The sequence below is a fragment of the Bos grunniens genome, chromosome 13, assembly GCF_055505025.1.
Source record: "Bos grunniens cultivar Pamir isolate PY7600 chromosome 13, Bosgru_T2T1.0, whole genome shotgun sequence".
In the NCBI taxonomy this organism is placed as follows: Eukaryota; Metazoa; Chordata; class Mammalia; order Artiodactyla; family Bovidae; genus Bos; species Bos grunniens.
Window position 1 is genome coordinate 41456172 of NC_141177.1, and position 14117 is coordinate 41470288.

Sequence of the window (14117 nt, forward strand, 5' to 3'; positions counted from 1 at the left end):
CTGAACTAAGAAAAGCTCAGATGTGACTGAGGGTGGGAACTAAGTTATGAGGTTCCCCCAAAGAACTAACAGCCTTCTGCTCAAATGGCATCAGCCGCCTAAAGACCATCAACTCCGTGCCTGAGTGTGAGTGCACGTGGGAGAGTTTTGGGCGGCCATGAGTGTGCACGTGTATGTGAGTGTGGACGAGATTTCGATGAGGGATATGAGGGCCTGGCGGATTCTACAGCACAAAGCACACAGCACAGTGGCCCCAGGCCCCATCAAGGATCTTTGCACACGTGCATCTATACATCCAGGCACGAGTTGTTCCAGAGCTGGTAATGGTTCATCCAGGGTAGAGTGTACACCAAAAAGTCGCAAATGAAACTCTGTGGGAGAAGAAAGAAAACAGTCAGCTTTCGGGGAATTGGTTCTTGAAGACGAAAAGAAGTTTCTGCCCCTGCCCCCCGCCCCTGCTTGGGGAGTCTGGACCCTGCCCTGAGGCTGAGGCCCGACCACATGAGCGAGGTGGGTTTTGTTCGCTGGCACATGCTGGGGGCAAAGGGGATGTCCGAGTCAGCACAGGAATGTCATCCTGGGCTCCCCGACCCGGTCCTCCTGTACTTCCTTCCCGGGCACAGAAAGAGAGACCCTCAGGCCTGCCAACTTGCAGGAGGGACCAGGAGGAGGGCACAGGTCGGGAGACAAGGAGGTGACTGGACAATCCAGAGGGACCCAGGGATGTGGACCAAGACAGAACAAGGTCCCCAAGGAAAGTAAAGCCGCTTCCACCTGAGGTCCAGGAAGTGGACCAGGTGGGCAAGGGGTCTGGCAGCCCAGAGACCTGGGGCCGGGGCGGTGCCAGCCCAGGGTGCAGAGATGCCCAGTTAGGGTGCTTCCTTTTTCCCCTCCCCACCCTGGGTGCCACCCATGGCATCAGGCAGCCCCGTGGCTGAGTCCTGGCTCTGCCCCAGCCACAGGGCCCCTGACACCTATCCACGTTTCCTTGTGCAACGTTTGCTGCCCCCTTGACTGGAGCCCCTTGTCAGCTGCTTGCCAGCACACACCTTCTTCAGATTCTTCTTGGTCTGAATGGGGCACGAGCGGTTTTTCGTGCTGTTCCTCTTGCACTTGGTCCTGCTAATCTTCACGGTAATCAGGTACTCCACGCCCGTCGTCAGCTACCAAGAAGCAAAGGCTGTTAGCTTTGACTCCCAGCATGGCTGACGCTCTCCTGGAGGAGCTGGGACAGGAGAAGACCTTCAGGAGCCTCCGTCCCTCATCAGTTCCTGGGGCTCAGCCTCCTCCCTACCTGCTGGAGGATGCCCAGTGCCCCCTGATTACCACCTGGGATGTGTGATGCCCAGTCCTTGCTCTGTACCTGCTCTATTGCTGCAGCCACAGGTGGCTTCTTACCTGTCTCCCTCTCATCTTTGGGACCAGGGAGGCAACCTGGCTGCAGTCCCATCATGCACCCAAGTCTGCACCGTGGCTCTCAGAATGCGTGGACGGAACCGTCTGGGCTAGTTTAGTTCCTGGGCTCTGCCTCTGTCCTCATCTTCCCTCCCTGCTGCCTTGTCTCAAAGTTAGTGGTCAAAGCGGTGAGAAGGCCGGGCACTCTGTGGGATGGCTCCTGGGAGGAGAGGCCCCAGAAAACCTCAGGGCAGAGCAGCAGGGGAAGAGGACTGGGATAGGACCACCACCCTGATCCCGGCGTCCCCTGGAAAGATGTCAGGATGTGGGCCTGGTCCGGCATCAGGATTTAGGGCTCCTGGCTCTTCATCTAAGGATGTCTCCAACCAGCTAGCAAGACTGGTGCCAAGAGTTTTCTCCCTGACCCTCAGCACACCCTGCACGTGTGAAGAAACTAGAACGCTAGCTGCAAAGTTAACTAAACTTTTAGTGTGCTCGTGCCCCCGTGCTTAGTCGCTCAGTCGTGTCCAACTCTTTGCGACCCCATGGACTATAACCCCCCAGGCTCCTCTGGCCACAGGATTCTCCAGGCAAGAATACTGGAGTGGGTTGCCATTTCCTTCTCCAGGGAAACTTCTCGACCCAAGGATCGAAGCCAGGTCTCCTGCATTGCAGGCAGATTCTCTTTTTGTGCATGCAAGCAGATTCTTTACCATCTGGGCCACCAGGGAAGCTTCAGTGTGCTCAATGTTTTCTCATTCATTGTTAGACTTATTTGTTAAATCATGATAGGAATGATCGTGATGATATAAATGTTTTCACAGGTGCTACTTCACTCTTATTCAGCCCACTTCGAAGGTCAGGAAGCTGAGACCTGGAGAGTCTGGATGGCGCTTGACCAACACCCCACAATTAGGAGGAGCTGGGTGTCAAAACCAGAAGCGGCACCGGGAGCCCAGCAAAGATGGCCACGGTGTCCCCTCCCTGCCTGTTGAGAGGTACGGATGGAAATAGTCAATGGGCAGCATACAGGCCTGCCCAGGGGCCTAGCCCCAGGTCACCCAGCCCCTCAGGGGCACTCTCTCTGTGCACTAATCTGGCCGAATGATATCAGAAGTTCGCTTGTGAACAATCACTTCAGTTAGCTGTTAGTGATAGAGGACCAACAGTCCACGGGGTCGCAGAGAGTCGGACACGACTGAGCAACTGGCACTTTCACTTCACTTTCACCAGCTCTGTTACTGGCCTCCTGGAGGTCCAGCTCTATCCCAGGGACCAACAGCGGGAAGAAAAGGCCAACTTGGGCAGAGTGTGGTGAGTGGCCGCCACCTTGTGGCCACGTCACCTCAGTGTCCTCGGGCCTGTGTGCTGGCGTCACGCAGCAGGAGTGACTCAGGTGGACCGGCTGCTGTCCACGCCCGGTGAGGCCCTTCGGGTCACACCAGCACTGCCCGAGGGCCCGCCCCACCCTGGTCTCCATTCCTGCCTCCCCTCTGTCTAACTAGAGCCTTGATCTCCAAGTCAGTCATTTTCCCAAATCCAGCAAATTGAACCAAGGTGTATTACTGTCGCCGCCCTAACTCATAGAGTTTACTGTCTAACCTTGAGGGCAGGTTGGAGCAACAAAAGTGTTTTTTAAACAGCTTTGCTTTCCTCTATTATCCTTCAACTGATGTATTTCAGAGAAACTTTATACGTTAAATAAAATGAGAGAGGATGGGTAATTCCAGGTTCTGAAAGGACCCAACTAGAGGCCCTCTGTATCATTCTGGGTTTCTCAAGGACACAGCTACGATCTCCAGATAAAGATTTTCAAGCCCTGGGCATGAACACTTATATTTTGCCAAAAGAGAGGAATAATAAAGGCAATGAAACTATCCTCGGTTCTGTTCCTCTGGCAAATTTCTGAATGAAAGCAATTCTTCCCCTGGAAGAGCAGCTGAGAAGCTCAGGGGATACTCAGAGGGGCTCGGGGTCTGAGGGACCCTGCGGGGCCAGCTCCCAGGAAGCCGCCCCCACCCCAGCCCTGTCTGGGAGCCACACCTGTGCTGCTGTCTCACCTGCACCTGGCTGCGGAGCAGCTTGTCTATGCCGAACAGGTAGGAGTCATTGCTTTTGTTGTTGTAGTTCTCCAATAAGAAGGTGAGCGTGGCGTTCACATTCCTTGGGCTCTTGGAATCCTGGAAGCCAGGCCACTGTTGATGTCGACCCAGCACCAGCGCCAGGGCCGCCAGCAGCAGCAGAGGGTTCCCCCAGCGTCCAGCTCCCATCTCTGTGGTCTCCTCTTCACAGGGCTTTCCAGGTAGGAAAGTGCCAGCCACGTCCGCTCACTTGCTCTCCCTGCCGCCCTCGCCAATGCAGGTTTCCATGGGAGATGCCTGCCTGCGTGAAACCGAGAACGGAGACCTTGACCCCTTCTTTCTGGGGCTTGCCCGTGATTTGACCAGAGGACCCGCGACGGACCTGCAGAGGGTCATTCACTTTTCTCAGTAACTGAGGCAAGTATGATTTCTAAATGTCTCTCTCCCCCTTCATACCCTATGAGGAGGAAAGCCCCCGGGACAGACCCCGCAGGCAAGAAGAGGTGGTGTATCAGACAGAGAAGGGGTTTCCCTGGTGGCTCAGACGGTAAAGAATGCGCCTGCAATGCAGGAGACCTGGGTTGGATCCCTGGCTTGGGAAGAGCCCCTGGAGAAGGGAATACTCACTCCTGTATTCTTGCCTAGAGAATTCCATGGACAGAGGAGCCTGGCAGGCTATAGTCCATGGGGTCACAAAGACTCAGACGTGACCAGCTCCTTTCACTTTCTTTCATCAGACGGAAAAGAGGCTGTCTGTGGGACTGGGGGAAGGTTACAGAGAAGGTGATGCTTGAACTGGGATCCAAGGGATGAAGGCCTGATACATTCCATTTACCTACAGTGGGTTCCAGCTGTCTAGGCCAGAGATCCACTATTTCCCGTGCTTCCCTTTTGGCACTGGCTCTCTGCCATCCACTGACCACAGAGTTCTGCTGCTGGATCCAACTGTGCCTGCAGGCCCCAGCGCTCACCCTTACCATCTTGGTGTGACCCCAGGAGAGCTTTGTGAGGTAACCCTGGCCTTTCTGTGAGGGAGCAATGAGCTGTGAGCTTTGTTTAGAAATTAAATCCTGCAGTCCCCCAGAGGTTAGGTGTTACCTGTACAGGAGGGGAAATTTCCTCTCCACTCTTTGGGTTTCTGTCTGGGCCTAAGAATTAAACTGACAGAAGCCAGATTAACAGGAGAAAGGCTACCAACTTTCTGGGCTTTCACGAGTACCTGGGAGCCTCCACAAGAAAGTGAAGACCCAGAGAAGTGACCGGAGCAGGGAGCTTTCATAACTTGTACACACAGTAAAACTGTGAAGTAGCCAAGACGAAGGGGTTGAGTTCAGGGTACCCCATGGTGAAGGGGTAACAGGTTAGTTTACGTAGCCTCCTTGGCTCTGTGTTCCCGTCTCCGGTTACAAGGACAACCTCTGTCCTCATGTGCAGGGAGGGGATGGTTTCACTTGGTACATTTATCTCCTGCTTCAGGAAGGAAGGACTAGTGGGGAGGTCAGAGTGACCTTCCTGCTTCTGCCATTTTTTCAGACTCCTCTGGCTTAAGACCGTCTTTGGGCCAAGGTGCCATATTTGGGGATAGCTTGTCCTGAACCCCATCACCTGCACCAATAAGCCCATAAGAGCTCCCTGTGCTTAAAACACTCATTGAAGTGGGATCCTGAATGGCATTCTGCTCCAGACAACGCTAGTGGGACAAGTATGAAATGTGGGTAAAGTCTGTAGACTAATAGCGTAAAACTGTTGACACGAATAACCAGTAACCCATAGCGACTTCACTTTCACTTTTCACTTTCATGCATTGGAGAAGGAAATGGCAACCCACTCCAGTGTCCTTGCCTGGAGAATCCCAGGGACGGGGGAGCCTGATGGGCTGCCGTCTGGGGTCGCACAGAGTCAGACACGAATGAAGTGACTTAGCAGCAGCAGCAACAGAGATAGAAAAGGGCTTTATTTGAGACAAACCGAGAAGTATAGCCAGAGACACAATAACTCAGACGACTCTTAGGAACTTCTGGGAAGAAGCATGGCTGTCAGCTGTTTTATGTCATTTTAGAACAAAGAACATCAAACCAGTCAGGGATACATGCCTGCAGGGTTTCAGAAAAACTGGATCAGCGAGTATACAGACAGTCAGTTCACCGGTGGCCCTGGGAGAGGAGTCTTATCATCAAGGAGTCTGAGCATCGGCATCCTAGGAAGGGAGGCATTTATCTCTTATCTTCAGATGTTATAAACTTCTGGACAGTCTGCCCTTTTCTTTAGTGATTAAAGCAAATATACAGTGTATGTCTGATGGGTCACAAACAGGCTGTTTTAATTAGCATAAAATTCAACACAACTCATATATAAGCCTAGGGATTCCCTGGTGGCTCAGACAGTAAAGCGTCTGCCTACAATGCGGGAGACCTGGGTTTGATCCCCTGGGTTGGGAAGATCCCGTGGAGAAGAAAATGGCAACCATTCCAGTACTCTTGCCTAGAAAATTCCATGGATGGAGGGGCCTGGTGGTCTACAGTCCATGGGGTCGCAAAGAATCAGATACGACTGAGCGACTTCACTTCACTTCACTTCATACATAAGCCCGAATGACTAACTCTTATTTCAATATGTGAACATTTCTTCTGTGAATACAAATGTTAACTCTTTGGTTTCTACCGTCGTCCTAGATTTAACACAGGATGTTAGCATGCAGGGATGGGAGAACTTGATGCTATTGCTGTAACCTTTAGTAAGTCTGAACTGACTTCAAAATAAAGATTAAAATGTTCAAAAATAAATACATAGGTTCTTAGTCATTGAGAAGCAGCTTGATATGGTGAAGGAGACCCATGTTTGTAATTGGCTCTGCTGGGGTCTTTGCTGGGTTCTAGGGGAGCTGGTTCATCTCCTCAGCTTCAGATTCTTCACCTATAAGATGAAAACGGGGAAAAAGACTCATCTCAGATCAGGGTGGAGACAAGGAAGGGAGGAACCTGTTCTCAAGCCAGGCAGGAACACCCTCTCCCGTGATTCTTGCATTACTCTGAACACACACGCCCACGGCCCGTTGGACCCCAAGTGTCCTGGAATCTAGGCTACCCTCCAGTGTGAAAGTCTTACTATACCTGGTAGGGTGTCCTCCCAGACCCCATGGCTTCATGATTTGTCCAGCTCGGGGAGGTGGCAGCTTTAGAATACTTGAGCCCGGATGGCAGGTGTGCAATCATGAAACAGATACAGAAGGATTCTGAGTGATGTGCGGGAGTGCTTGGGCCTGGACCAGCTCCTGGACCAGCTCGGCCCGCCCCGGACGTCTAGATGTACAGCCACCCTGGATATACCACCAGTCTGTGGACCTGGGGAGGGGAAGGTGATATCCATGGGCTGTGTTAGGAAACCCACAAACATACCAAATAGATCTGCTTAAGAAATGTGGGCTGATTATATGCATGGAATAAGGGGAGAACAGGGGCCCTGGTCAAATGCCAGGAAAGGGAAAAGGAGAATGAACATATCCAAGAAAAAGGAGGAAGTGGGATGAAGTAGGAGGCCTTATCAAGTCTATGCCTAAGGGAAAAACAAGAGCCTTGGTCACATCTGTGAAATGAGGAAGTAGCAGCGCTCTAGTTCTTTCCAAGAGTAAGGATGAGATAGGACATGATCGTGGACCAACGGGAACACAGCATCCCGGTCCTGTCCACGGAAAGTGAGGAACAGGGACTGGACGACATCCCTGGGGCAAGACGAGTCAGGCAGCAGTGTTCCATCCACAAATCAGAGGGCTGAGATGGGTTGTTTCCACAGTTGAGGGAGAAGTTGAGGGCTTAGTCATGTCCATGTGATAAGTGGGAAGCTGGGGTGGTCCTGTCCATGGTAGAAGGGGAAACCAGGGCTTGGTCAAGACCATGGAATAGGGGGAAAGGTGGAACATGCTGTGGGGGAAAGGTGGAACATGCTGTGGGGAAAAGCAACAATTTAATGTCCATAAAATAAGGGGAAACGGGGGCTCATCGTGTCCATGAAACATGGTACAACTAGAAGAAAAACAGAGACTCATAAAACCCACAGAAAGGGAAAGCCTGAGGCCCAGTTGCTGTGTGTGGTCATGGGACAGTTGGGTGAAAACAGATACGGCCGTGGCAGGGGAGTAAGGGGGAATCTGAAGCCTGGACAAGTCCACAAGTTCAGAGGAAGGGGCCTGATCACATCCAGCGACACAGCCTGAATAGACCACGCTGGGCAAAACCACTGCTCATCGCGCTATGGTCTGACTAGACATCTGAAGTGGGGCTGCCTTTGGTCCCCGAAGTGGAGCGGGTCCTGGGGCAGGGGGAGTCACATGGCTGGTGAGAGCCGAAGCCCTAGGGTGCCCGGCAGGTTCCAGGACAGGCTGTTCGGGAGCAGGCAGGCACGTAGAGGGCACTCCTGCCTGGCCAGGCTGGGTGCAGACATCCCATGGGGCGGCGGTTGGTCTGGTCTCATGGTGGGGCCTGGGCCACTGTGAGGGGGACACTGCCCAGCAGGAGCCGAGCGTCGAGGTGGGGAGGCCTCGCCACTATTGCTTGGCCGAGCTTCACCTTCGTAGTATGTAAAGTCAGTGTCATAGTAAAACAGCTTGTGGATGTTGAATCATAAAAGGTACAGAAGTACGGGCATAGTGCCTGGGGCTGTTTGCACAAGAAGGAGCTGAGGCAGGTGGAACGGCCCTGGGCTGCCTGCCATTCCTCCCCTCCATCCCTCTGGAATGACTGGCCTGGGGCTGGGACATGGGTCACGGTGTTCCACTCTCCTAGCCACCTGCATTGCTCCCGAGCCTCCCCTCCTCACTTTGGGTGAACAAATGAGCCCCTCCAAACAACACGCTGGCCCCCTCTGGGTTCTGCTTTCCACCATCTTCTTGTTTGGTTTGTGTTTGTGTTTGACAAGCTCCTCCTCGTCCTCTAAACAGTCCTGCTCTGGCCTGGCTGCTGACCTGGATAGAACCCAGGCAGGAAGCCAATCAATTTGCGGTTCGTCCTCCTGCCAGAAGCCCTTCAAAGCAAGCCCAGCAAGGAGCAGCCCGGGCTGGATGAATGCCTGCCCAGAACGCTCCCAATGGAGGCTATAGAAGGCACTGCCGGCCGCCAGCGGCTGCCCTGGTCCCTGGGCTGAGGCAGAAGGATGTGGCTGACCCTGGCCAGAGGCTTGCTGGTCCCCCACATGCAGGCCAGCAGCAGACTGACAGCCGTGACAAGGCACCGCCCTAAAAGGCCCAGGGGACATTTGCTCTTTCCAGACTAAGACACCTAAGAAACCACGGGGCTCAGGAGGTCAGAGGTAACAGGGCCAGGTCTCCATGGGACTTCTGGGGTGGTGGGCCTGGGGTGGTGGGTTTTTCACATGCCATTGTCCTCATGCAACCCTTCTACAGATGGTGTCCATAATCCTGTGATGTTGGTTTATCAGCTCCTAAGCAGGCTATAGCGAAGGATAAGGAAGCCTGGCGTGCTGCAGTTCACGGGGTCACAAAGAGTAGGACATGACTTAATGACTGAACACCACCAACAAAGCAGGCTATGTCACTTAAATAGTGGTCAAGACCCATCCTGAAAACAAAGGGCACCCAGGCCCTGAAGGCCAATGGCTGCCGTCGCCTGGTTTTCTGTGAACATACCTCCATTCTCCCCAGGCAAACAGCAGCAGAAGCTGAAGAGGATCCAGACTTTGCTGCTGTAACCTTCAAGTCTTCAAGTCCTTTGCCCGTGTTTTCTATTTGGTTGTCGGTCTTCCACTGATCTGTAGAATTTCTTTATCCTTAATGATTTGTGGGTAGGTGTGCTGCAAATATCCTTTTCTGGGTTGTGGTTTCCTCTTTCTGTTTGAGCTATGCTAAGTTGGTAAAAATACATCTTTACTGTTAATGATGTGTGTGTGTGTGTGTGTGTGTGTGTGTTAGTCACTCAGTCTTGTCCGACTCTTTGTGACCCCACGGAATGTAGCCAGCCACGCTTCTCTCTGTCCATGGGATTCTCCAGTAAAGAATACTGGAATGGATTGCTATTCCCTTCTCCAGAGGGCCTTCCCGACCCAGGGATCGAACCCTGGGCTCCTGCATTGCAGCCAGATTCTTTCCTGTTTGAGCGATAGAGGAGTCCTTAATGGAGTGAATGTATCAATTTTTTCTCTTACATTTTGCAGTTCTGATGTCTATTTAGGAAATTAAGGTCATAAAACTATTTTCCTGTATTTTCACTTAAAACTTCTTAAAGTTTTAAAGTTTAGCATTTCATATTTATGTCCATGCCGATGCTGCTACTGCTAAGTCACTTCAGTCATGTCCGACTCTGTGCGACCCCATAGACGGCAGCCCACCAGGCTCCCCCGTCCCTAGGATTCCCCAGGCAAGAACACTGGAGTGGGTTGCCATTTCCTTCTCCAATGCATGAAAGTGAAAAGTGAAAGTGAAGTCGCTCAGTCCTGTCCGACTCTTAGTGACGCCATGGACTGCGGCCCACCAGGCTCCTCCGTCCATGGGATTTTCCAGGCAAGAGTGCTGGAGTGGGGTGCCATTGCCTTCTCCATTTATGTCCATAACTATCAAGATTTTCTTTTTTTTTTTGCATGGTGTCTTTACTAATGTTTGTTTAGAATTTTTGTATCCATGTTCATAAAGTGAGGCTGGCTCTAAATTGTACTTTCTCACACTGACCTTTTCTGTTCTGGGTTTCAAGGTTTCAGACAACAACCTGGGGAGCATGTCTATCTGGGTCCCTGCAGGACACACTAGCAAAAGGAGGGCTTACTTATGGGGGTACCTGCAATGCTGTGGGTGAAGGAACCCAGGGCACAGGACTATTATTTCCTGAAGGATGAAGGGAGCCAACTCCAGTGCTTTGGCCACCTCATTCGAAGAGTTGACTCATTGGAAAAGACTCTGATGCTGGGAGGGATTGGGGGCAGGAGGAGAAGGGGACGACAGAGGATGAGATGGCTGGATGGCATCACTGACTCAATGGACATGAGTCTGAGTGAAATCCGGGAGTTGGTGATGGACAGGGAGGCCTGGCGTGCTTCGATTCATGGGGTCACAAAGAGTCGGACACGACTGAACGACTGATTTGATCTGATCTGAAGGGAGCCTCAGATGGTCACCTGACCAGGAGACCAGGGAAAACTGCCATGATGTTTCTTACCTTCTGCCCTCCACCTCTGGTTGGGCATCTTTTGGCCAAACACAACAGGAAGTCAGAGGTCATGGCCCCATGGATGTAGTCCGTACAGGTCAGAACCACAGAGCAGACAGCACCACGAGGCGGCTGGTGAGTGGGGCTGGGGGTAAGGTGGTCTGACATGGAGAGGTTTCCCTACTTTCATTCTCGGGAAGAGTTGCTGGATTTTTAAATTTTTTTTGTCCATTTGTTTTGGGGAATGGGAGGAGAGATTCCCTGATTTGACTTCATTGTCTACCAGACACCCTCCCAAAGTGGTCGATTCTCACCCTTAGAGGTAGTTCTGCAAAGTCAGTAGAGATCCTGAATTAACAAAGATTGAACCATCATCCTGCCCCACCTTTCAACCCCCAGGGAAATGCAGATTTGCTTCCCGTGTTGGTCACCCATCAGCATGTAACCTTCTTGCACACAACATATTTCATTTGATTTGACATCTTAGTGACTTGTTAACATGGACTCACAGCCCACAGCCCCACAACTCATGCCTGAATGAAGCTCATCCAACACACGTGTTTTCTCTGGAGGGCACAGTCCAGCCTTCTCCCTTGAAGACATTAGACAGCACTTCAGCATGGTGCTTGGGGGACAGTTTAAATAGTGAAATCACCAACAGAAAGTACAAAGTGGGGAAAACATGGCACTAAATAAACGACGAGAAGGACATTGATTTGTAACAAGAGAGCAGCATGGTCTAGTCCTCGTGAGCATCGGGCATGCCAAGGTCTCCTGCTCTGCCCATGTCCACAAATGACTGCAAAAGTACCCTGGTATTGATTTGGTTACAAATAGATGTTAGGGAGTAGGCACAGCAGCAAGTATGGAATCCGTGGGCAACAAGCATCACACATTTCCTGATCCTGTCACCTGTGCAGAGCGTGGAGGGGAAGAGACCTCACACCCTAGAGCAGCCAGGTCCATGTGATTGCTTCTGGGAAAGCCTTTCTTGCATCTTGGGATGGACTTGAGTATTTTGGTAACAGCCAAATGTGACAAAACTCAAATATGCCACAATGGTGAACTGCTATGTTACATTCGGGGCATGAATTGGACGCTCTAGAATAGTCATGTTCTTTCTTTTTTTATAGGCATACAGTTGTTCTACAATGTTGTGTCAGTTTCTGCTGTACAACAAAGTGAATGAGCTAGCTGTATACATATATCCCCTCCCTCTTGGGCCTCCCTCCCACCCTCTGCATCCCATCCATCTAGGCTGTCTTAGAGCCCCAAGCTGAGCTCCTTGTGTTATACAGCAGCTTCCTGCTACCTGTTTTACACACAGCAGTGCACATGCATCAATCCCAATCTCACAGTTCATCCCACTCCTCTCCAATCCATTTCCTACGTGTTTCTTAAACATACACTTCTTAGACTCCAGCTTCAGGAGATGCCAACACAGAGAGCTAGGGGGTTAGGGATCGGTATTTCTTGAACATCCTTTGGGAACTGCTTTAATCAACACGCTGATGCTGCCCTTGGAGCTTCTAGGTTGGTCCCGCCACCAAATCCACAGAGGCTGCTCTGCTTCTTAGATGCTCATGCCCACTTTTTGCAGTTTTTCTCTTTACTCCTTTATTGAGTACTGCCTCTAATTTCCTGCCTCCTCCTTTCCCAATTCTGCTCCAAATTAGTTTTTTGAAGTCAGAATAATGGATGTAGTGAAAATAAATAAACTTCACCTGAGAATCTAAGGCTTCCTTCTGCCTCTGAAGTGCCTGCACTGTAGGAACTCTGTGACGTATGCTTTAGTGACCTTTCTTTCTAGGAGTTTGACCCCGTTTGCCTTGCTCTGTCAAGACAGGCTTCATTTTCTTAGATGTATTTTGTGTGCCAGAGCCCACAGTGTATGTATTAATAGTTTGAAGCTGTCACAAGTTCTCCTTTGGTAGTGACTTTCATAATTGCATCACTACCTTTGCTTTAGTATTCCCAAATATAAATGGTCTAGACTTTGCATTACAGAATAACTCCCTCTGGGACAGGCCGGGAAATCACTGGCACAGGAGAGCGTCTGTCTATGAATACTTCTCCTAGGAGAATAGACGTCGTCCTGGCAGGCAGAACTGTGTCCTAAGAAATCCATTTCACACTATGGCCAGCATTATGTCAAGAATAAGAGAGCTCAATGGCTCGCGTCCATTGAAAAGAATTCAGTCAATAGAGGACTATGCACAGATCCTATATATGGAAGTCTTCGGTAACCAAGGAAGAAAACAAACATTCACATGGAGACCGAAAACCAACTTTGAATTTGTCTTGGGGCAAATGCTTCCTTCTTAACTGCCTGGCTCTTCAGATAAACTGGGTCCTCTCTGGAGCTGAGCGGTGGGCGCGTGACCCTCGCAGGGTTAGGGCCCGTTTCCCCTGGCCGCCCTGCATCGCTAGCGGAGTTCGCGTGCGGTCGAGGTTTCCTGCGGGCACCCGGGCACCCGCCGTGTCCTCACCCGCTCCGTTATCCCGCGCCCCGGACCAACCCCTGGCCACGGTCGGTCGTGCTGGGCAGGAACTCCTGATGCAACGGGATGCTGCCGTTTCAGGCCGTCTTCCCTGGAAGCCGCGGGCCCTTTTCCATCTCCCGCATCTTTAAAGGCCATACGCTCTCAGGCACCTGTCTCCAGGATCCAGCTGCCCGCCGGCTCTGCGCCCTTCAGGAAACGAGAGCGGACGTCTCGCAGGCTCCCGCGGGCCGAGCGCGGACTACAACTCCCGATAGGCTGCGCGCCGCGCCTCTGCGCCCGGGCGCTGAGAGAGGACGGCCGTGGCACTGCCTGGACTACAGCTCCCGAGAGGTCGCGCGCCGCGCCTCTGCGCCAAGCCGCTGAGAGAGGACTTGGAGGTGCGGGCGGCGCGTCCGGCCTGCTGAGGAGGTTGTGGCGGGGAGTGAGGCCGGCAACATGGACAACGCGGGGAAGGAGAGAGAGGCGGTGCAGCTGATGGCCGAGGCCGAGAAGCGAGTCAAGGCCTCCCACTCCTTCCTCCGAGGGCTGTTTGGGTGAGCGCCGGACTGCGCGTGCCCCGGGGAGGGTTTCCGTCCCTGCCCGGCGGCCCCCAGAGCGCCCCGGGGCCCCTCTAATCCCTACACACCCTCCAGAAAGTCCCCTAAGTCTCCCCGGAGCCCCCTGGGGTCCCCAGGACGCTGCAGGGCTCCCCACGCCCTCCAGGGATCCCCTAGGATACCAAAAGCCCCCCACCTTGCCTCCAGGGACTCCCTAGAATCCCCGGAGCACCCCCCACGCCCTCCAGGGATCCTCTAGGATCCCCGAAGCCCCCACACCCTTCCAGGGATGGCCCTAGGACCCTCGGAGGGCCCTCGGAGCCCCCCATCTTGCCTTCAGGGACCCCCTAGAATCCCCAGAGCCCCCCACCTTGCTTCCAGGAACCCCCTAGAATCCCCGGAACCTCCCACCTTGCCTCCAGGGACCCCCTAGAATCTCCGGAGCCCCACGCG

The 14117-nt window shown here is 52.6% G+C and overlaps 2 protein-coding genes and 1 long non-coding RNA gene across 5 annotated transcripts in view; 1 reads left to right on the forward strand and 2 right to left on the reverse strand.

Moving 5' to 3' along the window:
* Window positions 1-252: 252 nt before the first annotated feature.
* Window positions 253-3887, reverse strand: CSTL1 (cystatin like 1). The gene is made up of 3 exons (XM_086333664.1): window positions 3456-3887; window positions 1050-1163; window positions 253-371 (listed from the first exon to the last, which is right to left on the reverse strand). The coding sequence occupies exons 1-3, from the start codon at window positions 3663-3665 to the stop codon at window positions 288-290; spliced, it is 408 nt and encodes a 135-aa protein (XP_086189790.1). The 5' UTR covers window positions 3666-3887; the 3' UTR covers window positions 253-287.
* A 1522-nt stretch (window positions 3888-5409) lies between these two features.
* On the reverse strand, window positions 5410-13393 carry LOC147360847 (uncharacterized). Of its 2 annotated transcripts, none has more exons than XR_015139440.1 (2): window positions 13114-13393; window positions 5410-6389 (listed from the first exon to the last, which is right to left on the reverse strand). It is a non-coding gene; the product is annotated as an uncharacterized LOC147360847 (long non-coding RNA). The 2 variants fall into 2 exon arrangements; XR_015139441.1 differs by lacking the exon at window positions 13114-13393 and adding an exon at window positions 6587-7755.
* The window catches only part of NAPB (NSF attachment protein beta), a 38063-nt gene continuing 37323 nt past the window's right edge, over window positions 13378-14117 (forward strand). Inside the window, exon 1 of one of the 2 annotated variants that reach the window (XM_086333671.1) lies at window positions 13378-13661. Coding sequence is in view for 1 of the 2 variants with exons in the window: in XM_086333670.1 (XP_086189796.1) it covers window positions 13564-13661 (98 nt within the window). In the remaining variant the exon portion in view is untranslated. The remainder of the gene's footprint in view (window positions 13662-14117) is intronic. The other variant, XM_086333670.1, reaches the window with a different exon arrangement.

Excerpts from the sequence above, each read along its gene's own strand:
- CSTL1 (XM_086333664.1), bottom strand. The coding sequence starts at position 3,665 with ATGGGAGCTGGACGCTGGGGGAACCCTCTGCTGCTGCTGGCGGCCCTG. Across the intron at positions 1,164-3,455 it reads TGCTCCGCAGCCAGGTGCAG|CTGACGACGGGCGTGGAGTA; the intron begins GTGAGACAGCAG and ends GCTTCTTGGTAG. Across the intron at positions 372-1,049 it reads CCAAGAAGAATCTGAAGAAG|AGTTTCATTTGCGACTTTTT; the intron begins GTGTGTGCTGGC and ends CTTCTCCCACAG.